This window comes from Cyprinodon tularosa, unplaced genomic scaffold (assembly GCF_016077235.1).
Source record: "Cyprinodon tularosa strain WSP-4 unplaced genomic scaffold, ASM1607723v1 ctg120, whole genome shotgun sequence".
Lineage (NCBI taxonomy): Eukaryota > Metazoa > Chordata > Actinopteri > Cyprinodontiformes > Cyprinodontidae > Cyprinodon > Cyprinodon tularosa.
In genome coordinates, this window is record NW_024038004.1 from 1108925 (window position 1) to 1131075 (window position 22151).

Consider the following 22151-nt stretch of genomic DNA (forward strand, 5'->3'; position numbering starts at 1 on the left):
CGCGTCTTTCAGATCCACGGACGAAAACCAGTCGTTCGGTCTTACTAGACGCAACAGAGCTGCATGTGTCAGCATCCTGAACTTGTATTTCCGCAGGAATTTGTTCAGGGCTCTTAAGTCCAGAATAGGGCTGATTCCTCTCCCCCCCCCGTTTGGGGACGAGGAAGTATCTGGAATAAAACCCTGACAGACTCTGTTCGGGAGATACGACAGAAACTGCTCGTTTGTCTATCAGAGAGAGAATTTCCTCCCGTAAAACTCGAGCTGATTCTCCCTGTGCATGTGAGTGTATTACACCGGAGAAGCGGGGAGGGACAGTGGCGAATTGAAGCCTGTATCCCCGGGAAATTGTGCGCAACACCCACGGTGGAGCTGCTGCTGCTCTCCAGCTTTCCCATCTGAGAGAGAGCGGGGGAACATATTGCGGCTCCTGCCCCGCGCCCCCCCTGTGGTGGAACCGAGAAATGATTCTCGGGCACCACCGGAGGCACGGTGGAGCGCTCTGCTCTGCTCCGCGGGGACGGCGGTGCCCGTCCCGGGAGCAGAGCTGCAGGGGGCTGAGCGGCCACCCTGCTTATAGAGAGAGCATCGTCTGTTTTGGCTTTTTTTATTATCTGCACCCTCGGCTCGTGGCCTGGCTGTGACAGATTTATTTTTATTTTGACACCATTTTTTCTTTGAACAAGGGTGTGTGACTGTGCTTTTGGACATTCCGCTCGGGGCGCAACCGCGCAGACCTCCGGGGCGATGTCCTTCTCCTCGCAGACCGGCTCTGGGATGGGCAACGGTGGCGTGGGGTGCGCACAAACAATCCAAAACGGTGGGCCTGCGCAACGGGGAACAGCAGGCTGCACCAACTGAGGAACTGGCGGCTGTCAGGCCGCCCTCTTTTTCTTCCTCGCCTGTGGGACCGAGCTCGCGGCGGCTGTGGGCGGCGGCGTAGCGGTCGTGGAGGCAGGTTTCCCCTGCCAGCCGGCTCCGCGCTCCTTCCTCATCGGAGGGGGCGGACCTGGCGGTGGTGGCCGTCTTGGTACCTTAAAACGCGGCGGCTGGGAGGCTGCATGCGCAAAGGTTTTGCGTTGCACCGGAGGTGAAGGCGCAGGGGCTTTCCGAGGGAGACAAAGTTTGAGGGCCTCGTTGTCCTTTTTCTTTGCCTCACATCTTTGCTGCATTGTGGCCAATGCAGAGCCGAAGATGCCTTCAGGGACGATCGGCATATCCAGGATGTCATCCCGCTCCCTGTCGGTCAGGTTAGCGAGACTGAGCCATCGCGCTCGCTCCTGGACGACGAGGGTTGCCATTACCTTCCCTGTGGCCTGGACCGCGACACGTTGGATACGGAGAGACAGGTCCGCGATGACCGTCTCGCGGACCATCTCCTCCCACGCATCCGGGTCTTGCTCCTCAGCAGACGCGCCAAACAACTCCGCTTGGTAGGCAGTGAGGATGGAGAGGGCGCTGAGGGCTCTGGCCGAGAGGGCTGCTGCTTTGTATGCCTTTTCGGTCAGCGCAGACTGGAACCGTTCGGGCTTAGCTGGCAGCGTCGGGCGTCTGGGGGAAGCTGCAGACAGCTGGCTCACGCTGCCTGGGCAGAGGTGCGCAGCTACCGGGACTTCCACCGGAGGCATGGAGAGGAGGCCGTGGGCGTCCATCGCCTCGCAGTCGAGGGATGCTGCGCCCGAAATAGGGCTCCTGTTGCTGTATGGGCAGCTAGTCCATGTTTTGGAGAGCTCCGTCAGCAACTCGGGGAAGACAGGGAGAAGCTGCTTCACCGCATTTCGTGCCAGGGGAAGCCGTTTGCCTTCGTAGCGGGACCGGGTGGGCTCCGCTATTGCGACCGGCCAGGGAATCTCCAGCTTCTCTGCCGCGCGTTTGCACACGTCGAGCAGGTCCACATGGAGGGAGGGAGCTGGTGAGCTCGCTCCCCTGTCTTCCATGGCGGAAGGGCACGGCGGTTTAGGCCTCTCAGGCTGTGCTGGGGCCATGAAGGTGTCATCCTCTTCCTCGTCCTCTGATATGAGGAACGAGGTGTCGTCATCCTCCTCCATGGGACTGACTTCCAGCACGTCTTCCTCGGGAAACGGGGGGGCATGGAGCTGCTCGCACTGGGCACCCCAGTCGTAGTCAGTCTCCGGGGCTTCCCCAGCTGTGTCCACGTCCTCCTCCGCGGCTGCACCTTGTGCGGCGGTGGGGAGGAATGGATCACGGTCCGAGATGCTAACCTGGCGGGCTAGCCTGCGTCTGAGGCTCTTGACCGTGAACACTTTGCAGTGTCCACAGGAGCCGGGAATTTCTAGGGCCAACCTGGCGTGGTCGACTCCTAGACAGGTACCGCACACCGGGTGGGTGTCTTTCCCTGAAATTTTATTCCCGCAGCCACAAAGACGGTGGTCTCCCCTGGCGTGGGGGTTTTGGACGGCCGCCATTTCCCGACGAGCTGGAGTGCTGGTAGGGAAAGGAACCGTAGCTAGCTGGCGTGCTAGCGTGGCGGGGTCGAGGAAGTAGCTGGTGTGCTAAATGCTCGTCCGACTCGAGCGTCCGTGGAGAGGAGCCGAGAGGGATTCCGCCGTGAAGAGAGACAAAAGGTTACCGGTCCGGTCTGGAGTGAGCGGACAGGGCAGAAGCCAGAGCACAGTGCTAGCGTCCGGCGACGGAAACTAGCAAGGTCCGTCTGTGGGCAGTTAAGCTAGCGAAGGCTCCGACGTGAGATAAGCTCTCAGGTGAGAAGAGGTTTTGAATTGGAGTGCCGTGATCCGCACACGCTTTAGTAGTCGGAGCTACGGGGCGTGGCGTATGACGGGCACTTCCACCGGCCAATCAGGATTGGCAGATTGAGATAGATGCTTCTATCAGGGCTGCAGGAGGCTGCATCCCATAGCGAGACACCGAGTGAATATTATGAAAAAGAACACAAACACTTCACACAATCATTGGACTGAATTCACCTATTTTTACACAACTATTTTCAAAACAACCACTCTCCTGCATCTAGCCTTGTTGCTAAAAAACTGATAAAAGCCCTGAGGGTGTTTGTTCCACACAGAAAAGCTGAAACCAATATTACGGAACAGAACCTCTCATATATTGGGAAATTACAGAAATCAGAAAGAATAATCTTTGTGTGGCTGTAATGCTCTAGGCTATAACATTAAATTGTTGGATAGCAGGAATAACAAAGGTGCCATTATCCTGCTGGGTTCAAAAAGTCACAGAGGTTTCTGAGACCAAGGGTCAGTCTTTAGTCCAAGTATGCAGTTTTTCTATATTTTCTATTTGTTCCCCCCAGCTCCCCTTTCAGTTATGGGTGTTTAATGGTTTTAATAGCATTTTCATGCTTTTCTAATTATCTTTGTAGACGCAAACATTATTAAACGAGGTAGCAGGGTGCATAAACAATATTTAACTACAATAAATAAATATATTTATTTTCTTTCAGATTCATTTTAGAACTTGCCCCCGAAATAATACATAGTCCATCAAGCTTCTGAAAAAATAAATAAATAAAAAATTCTGTCACAATAATAATTCTAAAAAAAAAAAAATTTAATGACGATTATATAAAAAAAGATTTTTTCTTTTTCTTTTTTTTTTCATTGTGGAATTGGGACATTTGAATATGATTAAATGTGTTATTACAGGATGTTTAACCAAATAAATCATACTTCTTTATGTAACCAGTGTTCTAAAATAGAAATCAAAATTAAAAAACTTACTTTATATTACTAAGCGGCCGGACCGTGTGTTTCTAATGCATAACATTGTTTGTATTTATGTTTGAGTTTTGAACACTTAAAATTGTTCCAAACAGATGCAGTGAAGTCCTCAAGGTGTCTCCCTAAAGCTACTTTCAAAGTTTTTAAGTTTTCTTTTATTGGACTATTTTTAGAACAACCTGCTGTTTGGTTGAAGCAGCTTTATTAGTTTCTCAGCAGGAACACCCTGTGAAAGGAGAGGCTATCTGTTCTCATTTGTTCAGTGTTGTGTTTTGGGTTTTTTTCAATACTAAAGTCTGCAGAATTCTAAGATGCATGAAGCAGTTTGCTCAAGAAAAACCCTCCAGCAGTCAGCTTATTTGTCTGTTGTTAAGCATCAAAAAGTTTAAGTCGGTTCTTCCTGAAACTTTACAATTTTTCTCCCCTCTGCAGGTGATATCCCGCTGGGAGCAGTACATGAGCAAAGTCAAACCTAAACAGGGCAAGAAGGTGGAGGTGGAGGATGTTGCTGCACACTTCCCGTTCCACAAATACTTTTCCAATGCCCCCCAGCCCGTATTCAAGGGTCGGTCGTATGAGGAGGACATGGACATCGCGGAGGGCTGCTATCGCCACATCAAGAAAATACTTACCCAGCTGGAGGTGAGAAGTTTAAAAAAGTGCACCAGTTTTATCTCTGCAGAGCAAAACTCAGTGGGATATGGAGGTTATCTGAGGACAGTTGGGGAAAGTGATTCAATTTCTAGAACTTGTATGGCAACACAAAGTGTCATGCAAAAGTTCAAATGGTTTAGAATACTGGAAAATCCTACTACATAAATTAGATTGGGATGGATGTATAACATCAACCAGAATAAAGACCCAATATCATGAAATCTGAAGGGGTATTGAAATCAAAGCCGACTCTTATGTTGGAATGGTCTAGACTAACTTGAGACCTAAATTGGGTTTTAAAATCTGGAGAAAGAATTTAATCGATGTTCACAGATGCTCCATCTGTTTAGATATTCATAGCTCATAGAGAAGAGTATAAACTTACAGCAACGATTGAACACAAACTTGTTTTTCTAAGTAATTGTTTAAGCATCATAAGCCCCATTTACACTACCCTTTTGAAACCGTGTTAAGAACGGTCTGAGCATGCTAAACAAGATAACTGTTGAGTATAAATGGAATGCAACCGAACTGGACCGTGCTAGACACAACCGAACCGTGCAAAATCTAGTACTAGCTCAACAGTTGGGCTCGGCACGATTCAGATTTGGCTCGGTTCTCTGATAACAAAGAGTGCATGAGGAGACTGCGTCATCTCCTATTTGCAGTCAGCTGACTCATTTTATGGTTTTCCGGCGTGTCCAGCTTTGCAATTCACACCTCACCTGTTCACAGCACAAACTTCTTCTCTGCCTATTAAAAATAAATGGCAACAAAAGAGCATGGTATGACCTAATTCCTGCCTTCAAGCAATGCATATACTGTATGATTTTTTTTTTTTTTTTTTTTTTTTTTTTTTTTTTTTTGCGCTTTTGGGCCGATTCACCAGTCGTAGGGTTGGGAATTGATAAGATTTCTACAATTCCGATTCCCTTATCGATTCTGTGAAACAATTCGATTCTCTTATCAATTCTTTTTAATGAAAAAGCATTACTGTACAAGTTCAGGAAATAAACTCATCTCCACCTTTCTCTCGCTCCCTAAACTTTGGAGCAACTTCATAGCGTGTTTCATTACATCCATTTCAATAGTTAGAATCATGTGAGAATTCAAGCTACCAGTAGTACTAATTAAACATGCTAGCAATGAAGGGCTGGATTAACGAGAAAGGCACACTCCCTTAATAACCCCAAAGAGAGGTAGGAACTTGGTTTATTTTTGTTGCTGCCTGGAATCGATAAGAGAATTGTTAAGCCAGCTGCTAAACGGTGTAATGGAATTGGAACACACCGAACCGGTTCTGAACAGGTACCGGTTTTCGATTCCCATCCCTATCCAGTCGTGCGCAAATTTTTCGATTTGGCTGACTTGTAGACTGATCGTGCATCGTGTAGTGTACATAGGGTAACGAGGGCCGATCAGCCTCTCATGACCACCTCCCAATCAGAATTTATAAGGTTGCATCAGAGTGTCGGGCCACACAGTGTGAGAACAAACATCGTGAGGTGTGAACTTTTAAACCCTGCAGCTTAGTCATACAGTTTGAGCTGTAGCTGCGTGCAACAATTGAAAATATTGCATAGTGTATGACCGGCTTTAGAGCTGTAGCATCATGGACTGCCGATAGGAGGCAAGGGACTGTTCTAGTGTGATGTTGAAATGGTCATAAGAACCAAGCTTAGCACGGGTAATTGATCCAAGCTCGGATCAAACTCATCATTAATCAGTTTTAGAGGGGTACTGTAAATGGGGCGATAAACGAATGGGTTTGCTTGGTGCTACATGTATGCATACACCTGTTAACCTTTTCCAGCTTTTAAATTTTGCTAGTTGCATTAGGTTCTTTGCCTAAACTGTTTGCCAGCTGCAGGTCCGGATGTTGGAAATGTTCTCTGAAACGGTCTCTGCAGTGCTGCTGTGTTGTTATGGTTCTGCATCATGGTCCTCTGAGCATTTAATAACCTTATCATGTATGCAGGTTAGTAAATAACAATTGGAGCATAAGTACAAAGCCTCCTTTGTTTTTACACTAACTCACACTGGAATATTTTTCTATCATTTCCTCTCAGCTTATCAGATATTTCTGTAAGAATAACTAAAAGCATGCTACATTTACAGGAAGTCGGGTTTTCAAAATGCCATAAAGAAAGTGATTTACTTGAGGTAATATCTGGACATGTGTCATGTGGTGACCTTGATTTATCTGGCTGGCCTCGGTATCACTGCATCGCAGCACCTCTCCCTCCTCCCGCAGCCTCACCCATGCTGCAGTGAAATCTGCTCTCCCATTAAGACAGGGTGCTGTACGTGGCGCAAGGTAGCAAAAGTAACATCCTGCTGCGGTTGCTGATCTGTCTGCCTTCAGAATGAAAAAGCACTCTTAGATAAGCCGTCAGAGGACTATTCAGTCGTTTATTGAAATGAGGTGTTTCTGTGGTTTTGTACTAATGACCCTCTTTACAGTCTTATAGCATTTTTTTTGTCCTTTTATATTCTGTTCTTTTTGCACACTCATCAATTTCTGTAAATAATTCCTATTTTTATTTAACTCTTCAGTCTGGAGCCACAGTGTTAAAAGTAGACCTCATTAATACTGCATGTTTTGATTGGTTTAATATTAATGCTAAAATAGTAACACATCAAATATTTATACCACGGCGCTGTCCGAATGTCGCCCTCCTTTCCTCCCTCCTCCCATCTCTGCACAGCTCCTCAGTCTGCATGAAAAAAGACCCAAATTTTGCACCACTTCTTTCTCCACTAAGTTCTTGTCAATATCCATGTGATAACCAGCCAAAGCAAACTGTTCTGGATTTTAGTGCCAACAGCGTTGCTGTGCCTTCAAATTAGAATAGAATATGCATAAAAGAGTCCGTGTTTTAATTGCTCTTATTGAGAAATTAATCTTACTCTGTGCTCCTCTACTGAGGAGGAGCTTGTCGGTTTCTTTATTAATAAACCAGTGTGACCTCACTTCAAAAAACAGCAGGGATAAATACCAGTTATCTGTACCTTGGGTACAGATGAGTACAAAAGTTTAATATGCTTATATAGTGAGGAAAAGAAGCAGCTGGATGTTGTAGTTCTCTTCCACTTTTTAGATTTTTTTCATTTTTATTACACTTTTACCATATTTTTCGCTCTGGTAGCTGAATGCTCATCTTCAGCTTTCTTTGTCTCTGTTGCATTGTTTTTGCTGTTCCCTGCCTCTCTTGCCATTTCCAGATTTCTTTAGGGAATTTTTGTTTGATTGGATTTCTAGAGCACTCTTCAGAGGTTTAAATGCCATACAGAATACTTTAAAGAGATTAATTAATCATCACACCAGAAAATCCTGGAAATTTATTAACTAGGAATTAGAATTAAATATTTAGAGTAAAGTGTCAAAAAACATAGATCTAATGTAACAATCCCAATCTTAAGCGGTGACGGATTTATTAAAACAAAACATTTTTATAGAACAAATAAGTAATATAGAAAAAATGAGGACGGCTTTTTTTTTTTTTTTAATACAATGTACAGTGCAAACCGCTTACAGTGATCACGTTGGTCCAGAGCCAATTTAAACACTATAAGCGGTTGATCACTAAAACCGAATATACCGTTATTTTACTTATTTTTTCAGCAGAATATCAGACTATTCAAGGACACCTTATTCATATCCCCAAGTCCAGGTCTTTCAGCAGTCTTGGGGCAAACAATGTGTAAAAATTAAATGCTGTTTATTTGAATTCTTGACAGAATTGACTCAAAAATAACCCCAAAGTGCAACATTTGTTGAAATTGATGCCATAAAATATTTTGATATTTTTTGTGCTATCTATATCGGCAGATAAACTGTAATATGATTACATTTTAATGGTTTATAAGACTTTCCTAAATAAAATTCAAAAATTAATGTATAATTCAAATAAAAGCATCATTCCCATACATTTAAAGAAACTATTTTCTTAAAAACAGTCTTTTCGTCTCTCTGGATTTTTCTACCACGGATTAAATATTCTAAAAGCAGTTCTAAGGTTATAGTTTTTGTTATTAGTATTTATGTAGTTGCTTAATCCAAGATATTTAGGAAAGTTTTATTTTCTTTATTTTTTTTGTTGATTTCTGGATCCATTTACCAATTTTGCTCAGACTTGTGCAAGTCTGACGTTATCTTTCCATCTAATTTGACAGGAGTTTAGGGCCTTTGAGCTGCTGAGGAGCGGACTGGACCGCTCCAAGTATCTTCTCGTAAAGGAAGCTAAAATCATCGCCATGACCTGCACACACGCTGCGCTTAAACGCCATGACCTAGTCGAGCTAGGATTCAAGGTGAAGCTTCTAACTGGAAAACAATAGTTAAGATTTACTGTATTTATTTTATATTTAACTACAATCCAGATATTAAAGCTATGATTTCTATTCTCTTTATCAGTATGATAACATCTTGATGGAGGAGGCTGCACAGATTCTTGAGATTGAGACCTTCATCCCTCTACTGCTACAGGTAACCTTGAGTATTTTAGGAAGGATATCTTCCAGTTGAACACAATGAGGTGGTAGAACTCCTGGTGAGCATCAAATGTTCACACCGATTACACTTTTTCCAAGTGTCTTGATTTTGCCACAACCTATGTTGCCTTGTAATCTGTAGAACCCAGAAGACGGCTACAGCAGGCTGAAGCGCTGGATCATGATCGGAGACCACCACCAGCTGCCCCCAGTCATCAAGAACATGGCCTTCCAGAAGTATTCCAACATGGAGCAATCTCTGTTCACCAGATTTGTGCGTTTGGGTGTTCCTACTGTAGATTTGGATGCGCAGGGCCGTGCACGTGCAAGGTGGGTCATACTAGGAGGAGTAGCTTGAGCTGCAGGCAGCTTTGATTCGATCTAATTTGGAAATCTAATTTGGAATCGGAACTCTTCACACCTGTTTTACAGCCTTTGTAACCTTTACAACTGGCGCTACAAACATCTCGGGAACCTGCCTCACGTCCAGGAACTTCCTGAGTTCCAGGTCCCCAACCCCGGGCTGACCTTCGACTTTCAGCTTGTTAATGTGGAGGACTTCAACGGGGTGGGAGAATCTGAACCCAACCCTTATTTCTACCAGGTCAGTATGGAACACCTTTATAGAACACATAAAGAATTATTTGTCTAGAATCGGTCAAACCTTTACATTTTAAGGTTTGTGCCGTCCTTATGTTCCCCAATATAAACAATCCCTTTTTAAAACATAGACAAGAATTTTATTGATGAGCAGCTAAAAAAATATAGCGTTAAAACAGGTTCCAAGTTATTATTAATTATCTAAAAAGAGGAACTCAGTGTTCTTGTGATGTCTGAAACTTGTGCTTAGGCTGCGTTGACCTTATTCTCTATGCCAGATGTTCCCAAATTCTGTCTTGGAAAAATCACCATCCTGAAGCTTTTAGATGCAGCCGTTCTCAGACATTAATAATATCTATGGCTCGTTAACTGATGAGAAAGTAGAGCTATTTTATTCCAAACAGTGATGCGCCTAAAGGTTCAGCATAGTACTCTAGCTCTGCAGGTCTTTGCATGGGTGCACCTCTGCTGTAGATCCACTGCCAACCTGATTCCATCCTTCCCTCCTGCTTTCTTTCTTCCTTTGTATTGATTTTGTCATTTAATCGCCTCTTATGGCCTTTATTCCTCCTGTCTTTACTTTGTTTCCTACTTTATTATGCCTTTCCTTGTTTCCTCCTTTGGTCCATTTTTTACTTATTTTCTTTCCACCTGGAATCTCTCCTTATTGCTTTCTTTTGTTTCCTTACTAACTTCCTGCACTGTGTTAATCTCTAAACTTTCTTTTCAGCTTTCTTACCTACCTGTTTTCTCCCATTCTTTTGTCTTTCATGACCTCCCTTTTTTCCTTTGATCGTGCTTAATGTCAAACGGTCCTATCTTCTGTCTTTTTAGGTGTCCCTGCCCCTCTTTCCTTCCCCCTCAAGTCCTTTATTCTCTTCCTTTCCTCCTGCTTCCTGTCCTTCTCTTTTCTTGAATCATTTACTTTCCTTTCTGTGTGTCTGAAAGCGGTAAAGAACTAAGAATTAAAATAAAAACTTATTCTACGGGTTTTATTTACACCTGCAATCATTTGTTCTTTTTAGACAATTAGTGTATTTTTACCTTCTTGATCCAAAACGCTTTTTGAAGTGACCATGACCCACTTCCTAACAGAATCAGAATTATCTGGTTTGCTTCTGAATATAAAAAGGCCTCGATCCCACCTCACTGCAGCCAGCCTGTGTTGGTTTGGAATCAACACTGTTGCATTAAACTAAATACTGAAATCATACCTGATCTGCAGTCTGTTGCTTGGCAACGCTGCTGTCTGCTTGCAGGACAGCATCTCAGACTCCATTCCAAATTTAGAAATAAAAAATCTGGAAACTTGCCTTGAACGAGCTGCTCTTGACACTCACTGATTCTGCAGCTTAAATAACAGCACAAATATTCAGAACTGAGGTTCTGCACTATCAAGTTTTCAGATTTGTACTCTGTCTCTGGCCATTTCTTTCCAGTATGATCACCACGATGATCAGTTCACATGAAAAAAGTACAACGTGAAGGCAAACTGCAAATAACTGATTTGATATTCAAAAAGTGTTTGATGCTTTGGAAAATATGCCAAACTAAAAGTTTCTTATGACCGTATTTCTTTTCTTACAGTTAAATTTGATTTGTTTCTCATGCTCACAAAGTTTTAAGAGAAGCACATTATCCTTAACATCTGTGCTGCAGGTACACACGTTGTTAAATCCACTGAAATTTATCTTGCAGCTCCTGAGCAGAAATGAATCTCCTTTGCTAAGACAAACATACCTGCAGACTTAAAACTGATGGAGCATTGAGTCATTTTCATCAGCAGCCTTTAAATGTGTCCTCTAAATTGGTGCTGTGACTGCAGTTCATTAATTTTTATGTTTTAGTGGTTTATCTTATCAGTTCATATGCTCTATTGATTACCCTGCCTAGTGTGCAGCATACAGGGGCTGCCTAGAACAGTGCAGTGGTTTGTCCTTCACATCAGGAGCCGGATTGAGTTTCATCACGACATTGCTGAGACTTGAAAACAGAGCGAGAGCAAGGCTCACAATATCCTTTACTATTGCACCATTTCAGGATGAGTGACAAAATGTTATAAAGTAGCATTATTACTGAATATAATATAGCAATTCTAGAGCGTTTTTAAATATGCCAAAAAAATATATATTTTCATGGAAAAAAACTGCAATGCATATAGAGATTTAAAATGGATCACATGAAAAAACAAACAAAAAAAAATTTGTAAAACGGGTAGTTTTTTATTCAAGCGAGGGCTGCTCTTTGTAGGATTTTTTCCTTTAATATTTACCTGTTTATCCAATTAGTTTAATCATGTCCCTGCATGACAAGAACAGCTTCATTTTATCCTTAAATCCAGACCATGTGCTCGTCTCAAGGCACCAGGTCACATGTAACTTAACTCCATTAGTTTTTTGCTGTTTTTGAGCTCCTCGAGAGAATTACAGGGATCACTCTGAAACACACACACACACATTAACTTTGCTAGGAAACGGAGAGCATAGTTTACACAGGAGAAGCTGTTGTTTCCAGTCCTCACTGAATACCACCTACAGCTGAGCAACCACTGCTGAGTGTGTGCTGACTCTCCAAACAGATGATCTCCAAAGAACACTCGTTGCATTGCTTCTTTGCCTTATTTGCTAACACACTTTCCATATAAGGTCAGCAATTTTAAGGAAGATCGTTTCTTGAAAATATCCCTCAATCAAATTTCCCATGCATCTTTCCCTGCTATGGCATTCTTTCATCATCATGTTTTTTTTGTTGAGGTATTCCAACCACCGTATTTTCCGAAATATAAGCCACTACTTTTTTCCCCACGCTTTTAACCTTGCAGTTGATAAGAAGCAGCTTTTCTGTGGATCTTTCCTAACCGAGGGGGAAGTCAAGGTTGGAAATGAAAGAATAAGGGGCTAACTTTCATTTTGAACTTGCTTGCAGAAGACATGACGGGAACAAATTACCCTAATTCAAAGATTTTTACATTTATTTGCCACATTAAAGCTGCCAAACTAATGAAGAGACTGGGCCTCAACTCCTGCAGAGCTAAAATAAGGAGCTGGTGAAGCCCAATCTTTAAGTAGAAGCTCTTACTGCTGTGAGTCAACAAGCTTATGGGAGGTAGCATTATTCTTCATTGCTACTTTAGGTGTGATATGTAGAGCACCACCTACAGCTTTGGTTGGAGACAGCTCAGTAGATATCAGCGGCTTATAGCCCAGTGTGTAGATTTCCAGTTTTTTCCTAAAATGTAGTGGGGGCGGCTTATATTGAGGTGCACTCTATTGTCAAAAAATTACGGTAATTAAGTTCTATTTGACCTGCCGGTTTGGTTTCTGGTGTCTCCACTCTTGGTTTCTGTGCATTCCTAAGAAAAAATTACTAATATCAACTTAAAAGCTCAAAAATACATGTAGAGTTTCTTAACTCACTCCTAAACAATATTTTACTTATATCTTTTTCAACCATTCATAAATCTTTAGAAAGATTTCCTGCAGATTCGATTTTGATATATTTAAATTCTGACAGGGATTAAAGTGTCATAACCATCCATTAAAATAACATGAGGCAGGGCAAATGTTTTTTGTTTTTTTTTTTCATTTTAAGTTGTCATTACATTCTGCATTTAACCCATCACCTTGTGGATCGGTGTGGGGTTAAGTGTATTTGCTCGGAGATCCAGAATCGCAATCTGTGGGACCGGGGACTCGAACTCAGAACCTCAAGATTCCAAGCTATATAGCCCTGACCACTAGGCCGCCACTCCCCCCTAGAGAAGTTATCTACCAGCTTCTTTTTAGTTTTACTTTTCTTTAAAAATGGTGCTTAAGAAAATGTCAGAGTTGGTAAGCTACCTAAATATTGAATTTGTAATATTTCCCAATGCCAAAAATTATTTAAAAAAAAACTAAATTAGAGCATAAAAAGCATATATACCAACTGGATTAATTGAGTGAAACCATTTTCCTCTATATATAAGATACATCAATCCCATATTAATATCTACATTGGCTCAGACATATTGAAGAAAATTCTAGATCGGTATTGGCGAAAGTGAGCCTGATCTAAAGGAGCAGATGTATTCAGATGTCTTGTACGCTGTCAGACATCAGGCGCTAGTGACACGGATCTGTGCATCCCGTCTAACATTTTCAAACACATTAGTATATTTCAACCCTGAATGTTAAAATTGCGAAATGTATGATGTCATATCTCACACAGTTTCTTTTAAATGGTTGGGTGGCAGGTAGTGGTGTAAAATAAACAACGGCTGCCATTCTTTTTGATGCATTGATTCTGGTGCAGCTCAATCAGAAGCTGTTAATGAAAAAGCAAAAATTTATAACAACAGACGTTAGACTATAGCCCATATTTACTTAAACTAAATGATTAATTCATACGGTTGTTTTCTTTCTTTTCTGCCGCATGTAGAAGAAAGAGGGTGATTTTGAAGCCAGATAAAAGGGAAGAAAAATTTGTCATTTGAAAAGTTGGTTAATAACCAGTTACAATTACTTTTATGCACACATTAACATAAGCAAGTCTGAGATCGAGAGATTTGCTGTCAGGAACAATAACAATATTTTTAATCAGTCATTATTTGATTTATATTTAATTGTCACAAAACATTGTTTTTTTATACATTATATTATTTAATATGTTTGTGTCGAACATAACTAGGGCTCAGCTCTAATTAGAATAGACATCATTTTCTGCAGTTTCACCCGCTGTAAACCTCAGTTTATTTGAGTAAAAGATTGTTGTGTTGCTATCGGCGACAGCTTTATCTGACAGGATGTGATGAATTATTGCGGTACAGGGCCAAAAAATAAACAAAAAATTCTTTAGTCTTTAGTTTAGTTTATTCTTTGCAGGGATTTAAACCATCTTAGTTTCCTATTTGTTGAAACGATAATAAACTCTAAAGAAAGTTATAATTCACAATTTCTTCTATGATTTTATTTTGTACTTGTATACTCAGCACTTGAATATAAATATTTGGATTCTCATGTTCTATTTTTATTTTTTATTTTTTGTGAAGAACCTGGCAGAGGCTGAGTACTCTGTAGCCCTCTTCATGTACATGCGCCTTTTGGGCTACCCATCGGAGCGAATCAGCATCCTGACCACCTACAATGGACAAAAACACCTGATCAGAGATGTCATTAACCAACGATGTGCTGGGAACCCCTACTTTGGACAGCCGCATAAGGTAAGAACTTGATCCATACACTTACAAGTGTATATGTGTGGTGAGCTACAGTTTCAGCCAGTCATTGAAGCTTGCCTTTCACACTGCGATTATTTGAAAATGGCTGAGGATCATAAGAGAAAAGGTGTCTACAAGGTGTAGGAGAAAAAGAGAAAGGCCTCAGAAGAGAGAAACAAGACCAGAGATTCTTTTACTCAATGGCGTACACTGAAAGCACAGGTCGAGCTTCCCATTGATGCCTCGGTTTCTACTTGTTTCTACTTGACAGGTAAAGTTCTGCATGCTATTTAGAGAAATCCATTTCACATCATTGCTAGTAATGGACTCACGCATGCTCTTGCATTTGTTTAATAGGTGGGAGCGGGTACAGGGTTGTGCATGTGCTTTTTTATTTTTTTTAAGCGGAGGGCGGGTTTTTTAAGAAGTATGTGGAAAAAATATGCAAAAATCATCCACTACACCTTTAATCTCAGCGGTTAAGTTCCAGCAAATATTTTACTGTTTACAGATGGCTTAGATTTAGACCAGCATAAAAGCTGAATAAGGTCAACCAGTCAAAATTAAGTTGAATATTTGTCAACAGAGTTTACAGAAGATTTAAAGCCTAATGGGTTTCATTGAAACGTTTGTCTGTGAAAACAAAATTATGGGGATGGATGGTTTGGTCCCACAATACTGCTTACATAGTGGGAAGTGACGGCCAAGTGGCGAGGACATGGAGCTTGGAATCATGAGGTTCTGGGTTCGAGCCCCACTCCAAAAGACTGTCACTCTGAGTCTTTAAGCAACACCCTTAACCCCACACTGCTCCCAGGCGCCCACGATCGCAACCCACTACTACCCAAGGGATAGGTTAAATGCAGAGGTAAATTTCTGCAAAAGGAGATCAATAAAGTTCTATTATTAGATAAGTATTGCCTGGTGTGGCAATACTACATCCCTTCTGCTGAACACTGTGAAACATGGTTTTGAAAGTCTTGCTGAGACGTGACCCAAGGTTCCATTTTTTTTACTTGAATTATTGCATTAACTGATTTGGTGACACTGATGTGTCTTTTTTGTTTCAGACCCAAGGCATGCCTTTTTCTGGTACTGAAACAAGTTATTTTAGCTTTTAGAAACCTTGTAGGACCCGGCTGAGTGTAGAGTTGTTATAACAGTTTTTTTTATGAACATTTACCTTTGCTCATGTCTTTTGGTTGGATGTTTAACTAGCACTCTTTGTGTTGCAGTGTTTCTAATTCTGCAACACAACCTACCCCTAGTGTAATATCACTAGAAGGTGAAATGTTTCATGCCTGATGTTAAAGAAATCCACTTTCCCCAAGAGGTATTTTTACACCTCACGTACCAGGGGGACTCGGACTAGTTAAGCTTAGACTCACGCAACATACAAGATGCGGTCAAAAATAGTTTCTTCACACCCGCAGATGTCAAAAGAAGTCTGTCCTCTTATGCTCTGATGCAGAAAAAACTCAGCTCTCCATTTCTTAAAGCTTCTAGTGTGTCATTTTTCAGCCCAAACAAATGTGCACACAGCTCCATACTGTAAGTGAGCTCATTTAAAGCCATTTTTCTTTCAGCTGTGCAGTTTGACTTTCTTTCAGTCTTAATTTGTTTCATACAGCAGTACAGGCATTAAAATAAATTACACTGCTTGTCTTTGGCAGAAAGTGTGAGTCATCGAGAGACGTAATTTTGTTGAAAAAAAAGGTTTTCTTATTCAGCTCCATCAGAATCATGAGACTCTGGGAACAGCTGCAGGTCATGAGATCCAGTGAAGCAGAGCTTTTCTTTTAACCAGTTGACTGAATGTTGGTGCAGGAATGCCAAACATGTGCTCTTGTCATTCCTAAAGGATTTTCCTGTAATATGTTCATCTATGTTGTTTTTCTACCTTCTACCTTCTTTCAATTCTATTTTCTTACCTTTTAGGTCAGAGGCTACCTAGTAAAATTTATAATTCCTTTTAATTTGTACTGTTAAATGGTTAAAACCTGTAGCCCAAGGTTTTGAGGTCCTCTGTTACTATCTCACTGTTAGGATTTTCACTAATTAGATTATGATGACTTTTAAAAACAATAGTCTAAATATGACAACGGGCAATATTTTAATAGGCATTAGTCCGTGGTTACAGAGGAACTGCAGGTTATAAACTGTTCTAGTTTAGAAATGCTGCATATTTCTTTTGTCTTTAATTGAAAGAAACGAGAAAAATATTAAATATTCATATTATTATACTTTCTTTTATCTGTTTTTTTTTTCCAATTATTATTTGCAAATCAAAATCAGCCTTGTTCAAGATACTGTTAAGGCCTTAAAAAGTCAAAATCAAGTTTTCGGACAAAAAAAAAGACTGAAATGCATCCAGATTTCCATGCTAGAGCTTCATTTTAACCAGGGTTTTTACTTACAACAGTTCAATGAGGGTATTCTTTTTTTAATAACAATTATTATATTTCTTCTGCTATTTATTTTCCATTATTGCACATTTTATGCTACATTTATGGCACTGCCCAACTGAAGCCATCTTATATTTGGTTGTATTTATTTGTATTAATACATTTATACATTGAAGGCTAGTAAAATAGATTATAATTATTATTCTTTTTTTAATTCTGGGGTAATATTTACCCTTTTATTTGGTAGGTTGTTGGCTTAGACTTCAACAATTATATTTATCACTAAAACATTTCTGTAAAGCAGGGATTCCCAAATTTTGGTGCTGCCATTAGGGGCTGCGTTAGATGAAAAATGTAATGGCATTCTGATATTTAGTTAGATTTTTTTTACCTCCTCACACAAGAAAGGGGTCTAAATAAACATTTTCTCTGTAAAAATGTAAATTCAAACATAACTGCAGTTGCTAAAGAAAATGTTGTTCAGAGAAAAATGTATTTAATCAGAAGTTTTATTTTCTACACTTAATTTTAAGATGCATTATAGAGAAGTTATCCTTCTACATATTGTAGCACACAGCTAGTCTGTGGCCTCTCCTTTAAACTGACAAATAGTGCCACCCATGATACTGTGACTGAACCGAAACGCCATCTACCCTGCTGCTGGTGGGAAAATCTGAGGTAGATGTGATTTCACAACTATGCTCACGCACAGAGCTGTAATATTTTTAATTGGTTAATGTGATTCTGATAGGTGCAGTTTATTTTAAAGATGCAGGTTTTGCTCTTAGTCAGACAGGAACAGGGAAATGATAACAGGTGTTACGCCGAACGACGTGATTAATAATGTGTTGGGAAATGGGTGCGCAGCTTAAAAAAGTTTGGGAACCACTTCTCTAAAGAATAATATTCTCTTAACTGTATTTTGAAATTCTTCATCTTTAAAAATATATATATATTTTTGTATTTTTAGCAAAATATTTCTTTGAATTGGCAGGGGAGTTTATTGCTCGTTTCCAAAGTCTTTATAATCTTAAGCAGCATCCAAAGTTCCTTTATTGGATTGAAGTTCGGACTGTGGCGTGTTGTGACTCCATTCCAAAACAATATTAAGACTTTCCATCTAAATAAAGCCTCATTTTACCAGTGGGATGAATAATTTTGGGCTTAACTGTATTTTCACACTAAGCCTCAAGCAGTCTCTTTGCTTTTGCAAATTTGGAAAAGCATCATTTGATGTAGATCCCACATTATTAGTTTGAGGGCCAAATTAATGATAGGCTGGATACCTGCAAGGTAAAAGTGTTTACTTCCATTTCCTATTTTTGTAAATCTTCTGTCGGGCAACTTGATGTTAAAGTATGCTTTCTGTTCTGAAACAGAGTTTGACATTTTGCTTAGCCATGTAAAATGTCCTGCAAAGTTAAGACAAAGCATCAGTCAAAGGGCTCACATCCTTAGTCAGTATATGCACCCAGTGATACAGTGATAGGAGTGACAGGCTGCTGGGTCTGCTGAAATAAAAAGTGGTCAGAGAGGGAGCTTGGTGAAAAAGAAAGAGAGACTGTTTAGGGAAAAATGCTTAGCGGCTGAAAGGTCAGGCGCTGAGCAGCGGGTCTGCAGTGTGTCTGACAATGTGTCACAATGGCTAAGACCAAGTAAATGTCAACAGCCTGCTAACTTTACTCTGATGACTTTAATTAGGCTCGGTAGGATGGGGAATGCCGGTTAGCACCAGTCTGAGTCTGAAAGTACAAAGCATTAAACTATTTTTAGAGCTGAATACCAAACAAGGCAGTTCCTGTACACTGAATACAACCAGGTGCACCTTTTTGACAATGTTTGTCCTTTTTGTCTTTCTCAGATAATGTTCATTTGAGTTTTCATTCTAATGTTTTATACAAAGCTGCAACATAAAAATCTGTTTTCGAGTAGAACTGGTCTAGTTTAAGTAGTATATATTGGTTATTAGCGGAAAAGCAAAGCTTGCTGCATTTTAGTTTTTCATTCCTCATCATTGGCACACAGGTTTTGAATTATTTTATGAATTCTTGTGTCCCTTTTCATTGCCTTGCAAATAGTTTAAACATCTATCTTACTAAGCTTGGACATTCCAAACGGTGATTAGCATGAATTGGCAAAAAAAAAAAGTCCTGATCCATTTGTTAGCTGAAAGACGGTGAGTGACAGTGTGCCATTCTTGTTCTGACAATTATGAGAAATATGGCAGAAAATGATCTTCTTTGAATAGCTGGTATGTTTGTTTGTGTAGCACAGTATCTCCTGTATGTCCACAGATGTGTGTGTCACATTGACATGACCTCTGCGATTCTCTCCCTGGAAGACTCCTCATAAATAACTAAACACCATGCAAAAAGCTGCACCTTGGGGAGATTGTCGATATAGGCCTCCGTGTCTGCGGGCCAAGAATAACTACCTGTCAAAAAGCCTGTCACGACTTGCATGTGCACAGATCTATGCATGCACATATACAATGGATGTTTGGTTTAATTACACAGACAGCAATTCCAGATACGCTTAAAAAACAACTTATTTTTTACCTTTGGGTTTTCACCTGCCGTACATAAACATCAGGAGGCCATGAATAAATACCTCATTGGCCCTATCCCTCAATCTTTTACTCGCACAAACTCACCATATAATTTTTTTATACATGTTAAAGTTACTGTGCTTTACAAGCAGTATTTATCTCACATGACTGAGTCTTATGTTGAGACATCTAGTCCTGGACTTTGTGGCTTCTTGATGGAAGCGTATTGATCTGTTCTAATGTGAGAATCTATAGAGGACACACTAACCTTTTTCTGTTGGGCTTTAAATTCATTCTGAACATTGCTTCTCCAAAACAATGTGTTCTGTACAGCAGTGTGTCCGAAGAACAAGACTTGTTTTTTTCCCATAAAGCATCTGTTCTTGTCTGTTAATCAGGTCTTGGTTTGGGTTTTAATGTGCTTTGGGGAGAAGTTAGTTATTTTTTGTTTTCTAGATCTGGAAAAGGGAATTTCCTATTATAGTTCTATTATTCTTAATTCTATAATGCATAATATGAAATATATTTTTTTTTGCTTTTTTTTTTTACCATTGGTACTTTATCATTACCTAGTGATGAATAGTTATTTGAAATGAAAACGTATAACATGTCTTTAAAACCCCTGCTAACTATTACTCTCCTATAGGGTTGTCTAATGTATCAATGCTTTAAAAAGTATGGATTCTCAAACACTATATCTGGATATAATACTAATTTTGGCATTAAAAAATTTTAGATTTCTAGATTCTTGGCACATTACAATTATAAAATCTCATGTCAGCTCTTGTCAAACTCTGTTATTGGGTTATTTATTTTGCATGTATTTGGACAATTATTAAACTCATAGAATCCTTGAATCTGCTGGGAAAGCATGTTTCATGTTGAGATTGAAATTTTATGGTAATATTTTTGTTTTTTATTAATTTAATTATTTGGCTTTTTTTATTCCCATGGTATTAAAAACAGCATTGAACATTTTTCATTGCATCGATATTGAGTTTAAAATTTTAGGGTCATGACAACACTGTTCGCCTTAAAAAACAAAGTGTTTATTTTGATTTTATAAGACCATTTTCTGCACAGGTTCTGTATCAGGATCCCACCATATGTATTCACACTTGTCTCAACTGAAGGGCTTCTAATGTTTTCATAAATACGATAAAGGTTTCAGCATTTCAAATAGTCTTCTTTAAAACCCCTGTTCAGTGTAAACCAATCCAACACAGTTTTGACCAGTCTTAAGTATGTCTGGTTTTAAACGTTAGATGATCAATTTTAATCCATACTGAATACAAGTAAACTAATTTCATTTAGCACTGAAATTTTAACTGCTAGGCAGGGGCCAACAACACAAGTCCTACTCCTTAGTGGCACAGATACAAATAAGCCACTGTAAATATAATAAAAACTTTTATTTTGTAATGTATATTTGTGATAGCACAAGAACAGTTTTGTTCTTCATTTGTGGAAGTAAGCACAGTTACCAACAGTGTTAATTAAAGTAAAAAGTCTCAGAGAGTAGGACTTGGCAAGCATTTCATCCCCTTTGAGAATAACCTCTGATTGTGGCTGACCGCGCGGCCCCCTACTACCTTGAATCTGGTTCTCAGGAGGCCCCGCTAAGAGGCTAGTGATAGCAAATGCCCTTTAAGCTGCATTAACTTTTTTGGCTGCCCATGTGGCCCTCGGCGATAACAACCCAACAAGAACATGCCCGCGTCTTATCACTTTTCTCTCAAGAATAACAACATTAGAAATTAGGAAGAAGATGGAAAATCTCAGCACATGTTTAAAACCCAAGTACTTGTTTACTTTGCAAAGCATCTCAGCTGCTCAAGCTTGGTGATCGGATGGGTTTTATTTATATAGATGTGCATTAATGTTGAATAATAACAATGTGCTTTTGTGTGTGCAGGTTACAACAGTGGACAGGTTCCAGGGTCAGCAGAATGACTACATCATCCTATCGCTGGTCCGCACCAAAGCTGTGGGACACCTCAGGTGAGCTTTTTTCTTTTCAGTTTTTTTGATATAACATATTACATACATTATTTGAGGATCTCTAACATGGCTCATGCTCTCTAACCCTGCTTCTCAAGCGCCTGTCACAACTTAACGATTTAGCCAACGTATGACCAACATCCTATAAAACTTCTAAAACGCTGGCATACGCTGAACTTTTGTATGTATTTTTACATTACATATATAGAGTATTCATAATGATTCCAGAATTTATGTCCAACGACAGCCTAACTTATGCATCACGCACAGCAGCGAAATGCCCATAAAATGACACAAGTCAGTGTCTTGAGGAGGGCAGCACTGTGCTCGGTGGTGCCGGGCTTGCAAAAAAAGCACAAGAAGAAGATTCTGCTAAATGGCATTATACGGTAGCTGTTAGTTAGAAACACGTTCAGCGGCTGTCTTGAACAAGTTACTCATACGTTTTGTATAAGCTGAACACTACGACTTAAGAGTAACTTACAATTAACGTATGTCAACGATCAATTAACTTAACTGTAACCTATAGCCCACGTATAAGG

The 22151-nt window shown here is 40.3% G+C and overlaps 1 protein-coding gene across 3 annotated transcripts in view; it reads left to right on the plus strand.

The window, feature by feature from the left end:
• The window catches only part of aqr (aquarius intron-binding spliceosomal factor), a 68661-nt gene that overhangs the window by 37374 nt on the left and 9136 nt on the right, over positions 1 to 22151 (plus strand). For all 3 annotated transcript variants that reach the window (XM_038272770.1, XM_038272791.1, XM_038272781.1), the window contains exons 27-33: positions 4146 to 4355; positions 8544 to 8681; positions 8785 to 8856; positions 9004 to 9191; positions 9294 to 9465; positions 14488 to 14658; positions 21524 to 21609. In XM_038272770.1, coding sequence (XP_038128698.1) covers positions 4146 to 4355; positions 8544 to 8681; positions 8785 to 8856; positions 9004 to 9191; positions 9294 to 9465; positions 14488 to 14658; positions 21524 to 21609 — 1037 coding nt within the window. The remainder of the gene's footprint in view (positions 1 to 4145; positions 4356 to 8543; positions 8682 to 8784; positions 8857 to 9003; positions 9192 to 9293; positions 9466 to 14487; positions 14659 to 21523; positions 21610 to 22151) is intronic.